At 39.1% G+C, this 4,773-nt stretch overlaps 1 protein-coding gene across 2 annotated transcripts; it reads right to left on the bottom strand.

The window, feature by feature from the left end:
• Nucleotides 1-512: 512 nt before the first annotated feature.
• LOC129747706 (WD repeat and FYVE domain-containing protein 2-like) lies at nucleotides 513-3,571 on the bottom strand. 2 transcript variants are annotated; one of them, XM_055742025.1, is made up of 6 exons: nucleotides 3,319-3,571; nucleotides 3,013-3,254; nucleotides 2,116-2,463; nucleotides 1,794-2,033; nucleotides 1,384-1,722; nucleotides 513-1,321 (listed from the first exon to the last, which is right to left on the bottom strand). In XM_055742025.1, exons 2-6 carry the CDS (start codon nucleotides 3,171-3,173, stop codon nucleotides 1,183-1,185), a joined length of 1,227 nt encoding a protein of 408 aa, XP_055598000.1. In that variant the 5' UTR covers nucleotides 3,174-3,254; nucleotides 3,319-3,571; the 3' UTR covers nucleotides 513-1,182. The 2 variants fall into 2 exon arrangements, with proteins under 2 accessions (XP_055598000.1, XP_055597999.1); XM_055742024.1 differs by having other exon boundaries at nucleotides 3,013-3,571.
• Nucleotides 3,572-4,773: the final 1,202 nt, after the last annotated feature.

Below are 4,773 nucleotides of genomic sequence, written 5' to 3'. Positions count from 1 at the left end.
TGAATTAGTTTGGAAAAAGTATTGCGTTTGCACTTGCCCCCATAAACGGGGCAAGTGCAAATTTTGAAATTTTTTCACAAAAGCACCGTTACTTTTTACCAACATTTTTTAATTTTTCACTTTCAACGGGAATTTGTTGAGAACTATTTTAGTGATGCAACGAACGATAATTGATAATTTTTGAACATATACATATTTTTTTAGGACATGTGAAAGTTGAACTATGGTGAAAACCGTTTGCACTTGCCCCGGTGTACCTTATATTCAACCTTGCAACCGAAATGTACAATGGCTACTGAAAAGTGATAAAAAATTTGCCTTAACTCTGAAACCATGCACTCCTCTCCTGTTAAGTGTATATAAATGCATCAAGCAATTTAAGATTGTTAACAGCAAACGCATGTATTTGAAACTGATTAACGTAGAATACATTTTCCTGTGGATGATAAATAAAATATATATTATTGCGACTCTCTCGTTCCCGAAAATGAGGATTACTGCTACGGCAGGCCATTCAAGAAACTACAATTTAGCATTTATTTTTTACCATTTTTATGATTACACTTTACATCAAACAGTGGACTTATTTCGGTTAGCTTTCCTATCTTTCTTTCGGTTTTTTGTTATTGTTTAATCTGTTTCAAGTAGCTGATTATTTCCTATTCAATAATTAGTTACTAATATAATGTTGCTTATAACATTGTTCCACTTAGTAGCTTTTATTAGACTGGGAAAAGGTGACGTTTTGCACTGTTTTTATCAATGGAAAACGGCCTCTTCCCGTAAATTTTTACGCCTGATTACTTACACTCGAATTTGTATCGTTTTATAGTTAGAATATTAACCAAAATATTGAATTACCTATTTCACCGTACGTTCTACCGAAGATGTGAACTATAGTTTGGTGTCTGTGTAAATAGTACAGTGATATCATGACTTTATCTAGGTAGTACATTTTAAGTGATCCGCGAAAATTAAATTTTAATTTTATCAAATTCCAAGTTATCAACTTTATAGGAAAACGATGCTTTTTTGCTCTGTTTCAATCGTTTTACATATTGTGAGCTTATTTGGCCCTTGCCGGATAGTACAAAACATACATTCAATTGTTAATATGTTTTTTTTTTCTTAGTTTTGTTTTGCTGTAACTGCACTGGAAGCCGCATCGTTGCCGGTCAGCTCCTAGGGCCAGATCGAGGACAGGTCCCAAATTTTGATGATACGATCTTGGCCAACAGTGAGCAGTCTTTTCTTCGGTTCGTCCAAATCCATACCGACGATGCTGTGCTTGGCATCGTGGAACAGAGCGAGTGAAGGTCGTCTGAAAATGGAAAAGTTTAAGTACAAGCCCAAAATTGTATGTTGTAAAGCAAGATTACTCACTCTTCACTCTTCAACCGTTGGAAACAACCATCGCAGGCTCGCACATCAAACTCGAATCCCATAATCGGAATGTTGATGCGATTGGTGGAGCACTTGTCGCAGACGGCTTTGCCACAGTAGCGGCAATGGTGCTGCCGGATGCCGATTTGCTTTTGGTCGATCATGGCACGCAAATTCCAGAAAAACGCCCTCGTACATAGCTGGCACGTATCCGACTCGACCCACTCGGGTGCAACCTTCCGCATGGCGTTCATCTCCCAGAATACCACGACCGAATCCTCACCAGCCGAAATCAGTTGCTGTGTGTTGCAGGCGTACGATAGCGAAGAAACCTTGTTACTGTGAGGGAAATCGATTGATTATCATGATTCATGAGAGATTTAAACTTTAAATTCGAACAGGAAACTTACTTGTGGCCGTGTAATTCATAGGTGGTCCCTCGTTTGCCACCGACATCCCAAACGATCACCGATTGATCGTACGAACCGCTGAACAGCAGCTGTGGTCCTTCGGCCCAGTACAATGTCCTCACTGAACCTGCGTGTCCCTTCATGGTGGTCACAACGGTAGCCCCGGTAGAACTGAGCTTCAGCATCGTAATTTGGCCACTGTAATCACCTATAAAAGCATACTTTGCAAGAGCATCGAATCTAGAAAGAGTGAAGTTAAGGAATAGCACCATAGGGAAAAATGGTAAAAATTATCTAGATTTTTTTTTTATCAAAAGGATACTGCATCGAGGTGCACATGGCTTCGAATGTGAAGCATCCAATCCGCTCTCCGGTTTCGGTGCTGTGGAATGCGAAAAACTTGTCCCGCCCGCAGGACAGTATCCACCCGGTGTGTTTGGCGAAGATAACGTTGGTGATGCGCGCCTGATGGGCCAGGTACTCTCGGATCGGTGTCAGCCGGTTACAATCGTCAGACAGGGTGAACTGGGAAATCGTGCCATTCTCCTGGCCAATGAAGAGTGTTCGCGTCTCCGGTGTGTAGCACAGCGACGTACATCCCGACGGCATATACTGACAAATCGAGGGCCAATATTGGCCCGAATTGCGCCGCAACCAGACGCGAATAGTTCTGATGGATAGGGTCAATGGAAGAAAAAAAAGTTATCAGTTATAAGCCACCCTCCATAACCGGTAAATCAATTAACAGAACGATGAATATGATTGATATAATAGCTTAATCATCAATATCTTCCATTCTAATTTATCATATTATATCAACCTTCTATTGATTCATTCTGGACTTGGAATTGAAATTAATCATCAGCCTTTGTGTATGCAACAGATTATAATCTAGCGCCTGCAAAGTAGATATTGAACGAAGATTGCGTCAGATTAGCTTTGCCGGAAAACGCTTTTTATCCAAGACACCAAAGATAATAAAAATTAAGAGCTGCAAATGCCTCACTTTTTGCAAAAAAAAAGACTAACGAGGCTGTGGAATGATTTGTCGAAACCGCGGATGAGCAACTTAGAACAATGATCGCTTTATAGTCGAAAACAAAATATCATTCGTCAGCAGTTTAATAAGAAGGAAAGTGGCATATAGCTTCTAGCATGCAACACTTTCTGGCGGAGGTGCAGAAACGATAAACAAGGCAAAATTCAATTAACAGCATACTTGTCATCGCAAACACTGATAACGCCTTCTTCGCCAGGGATCAGGAGCGCTGCGTTCACGTCATCATTGCAACCCTCGAGCTTGCTCAGCAATTCCGGCTTCTTGGTGGTGCAGAACCGATCGTTGGCACTTCGTGGTGCTGGTTTAATCTCCGCCGCCATTCCTGCTGCCCTCGACTCGTACTATTTACTGCGAAAACTCTTCAACAGATACGGGTGATTTTTCCTTTCCTTTCTTTCTCGCTGAAACAAAACTAGGTTCAACGCAAAAACAAAACGCATACAGATCACGGGTTTTTCACTGTACCGCACTATCAATCAATCTTTCCCACGGGTTCACGACAGTAAACGAAACGGAACACCAGTACCACCTTCCGCCCAAATGATATGGATAAAACAGAAAACAAATCTGGCCAAAATCTCCCTACTCGGAGCGATAATTTTTCCCCAATGTATCACTATTTTATTACTGCTACTGCTGCTGTACAATCAACGCATCAGGGAAAAAGTAGATTAGCAATGCCAGCAGCGCTCAAAGACAATTCCGTGAACACTGGCTTGTCAAATGACTTGACAATAACGCGGTCCACACTCTTTTGATTAGATGGAACATGTTCCACACTGAGAAATCGAAGCGATAAGAAATAGCCTGAAAGTATACTAGGTTTTGGTAAGGTCGAACGATTTTAGCTGCTTTACTTTTGCGAAGAAATTTAAATTTAACATCGCAACACATTCAATCATTCTCATAGGGATGGATGAATCATCCAACAGGATGAAAATCCCAGAAAAAAAATTCAATTATTCTAAAAGGTAAGGCACTTCTCTATGAACTTCATTTTTAACGTCAATCTGACGAAAAATAAGTTCGATGCGTGTTTCCTTAGCACTTTAAATCTTCTACATCTAAATACTAAAGTTAGTTTTTTTTTAGGGATGAATCATCCCAGAGGATGAAAATCTCGTATAAAAAAAAATCCTAAAGTTAGCCAACAGTTTTGGTAAAGTTAGAACTTTTATTTTTCGTCACCCTACAGAAAGTAATTCCAGAGATTTTCAAGGCGAATTTTAGTAGAATTCAGATCGCTCAAATGAGCTTACGTCGGCCTGAGGTGTGAATCCAATTTCAAATATCACCGATTATTCTTACTCAAAAGACTTTTCCCCTTCCGTTTCATAAAAGTTTCTTTATACTTAGAAAAATATCATGTAATAAAAAATTAAACAGTTAAAATATGTGTCATGTAGTCCTGTTTATAATTCATTTCTGTTTAGTTAAAAGCTATTAAACTACACTTTTCTATACAAAAATATTCCCAGATGAATTCAGGTCAATTTCGAATTAGAATTGTCATACATTCTAAAACAAATGATAGCGGAGAAATGTGATAGGATTTTTTTTAAATACTTTCGTTGTCTATAAACAGGCGTTTCTTCAATACTGCATTTCGTGATGAATCCATGACATAAAAGTATTGGTAGAAATGCCGGCGCTTTCTAACATCACTGATTTGACTTGATCATGATATACAGTGTTGAGGCAACGCCTGTGTATATACAACGCACAGATAAAACAGCAAATCTCATGTAATGATCAGTTCTTCCGTTTTTTATCGGTTTCATCCTTTTTATCATCCATTTTTTAATCGAATCGGGGCAGACAGTATCTGGTAGATCGATAAAATTGTTTCTAGAATAAGAATTGCGTTTTGAAGTGGAGGTGAATGAGTTCCAAAATCAAATTGTTCAAAACATCTAGTTT

The sequence above is a fragment of the Uranotaenia lowii genome, chromosome 2 (assembly GCF_029784155.1).
Source record: "Uranotaenia lowii strain MFRU-FL chromosome 2, ASM2978415v1, whole genome shotgun sequence".
Taxonomy (NCBI): domain Eukaryota; kingdom Metazoa; phylum Arthropoda; class Insecta; order Diptera; family Culicidae; genus Uranotaenia; species Uranotaenia lowii.
This window is presented reverse-complemented; position numbering and strand designations above follow the sequence as displayed.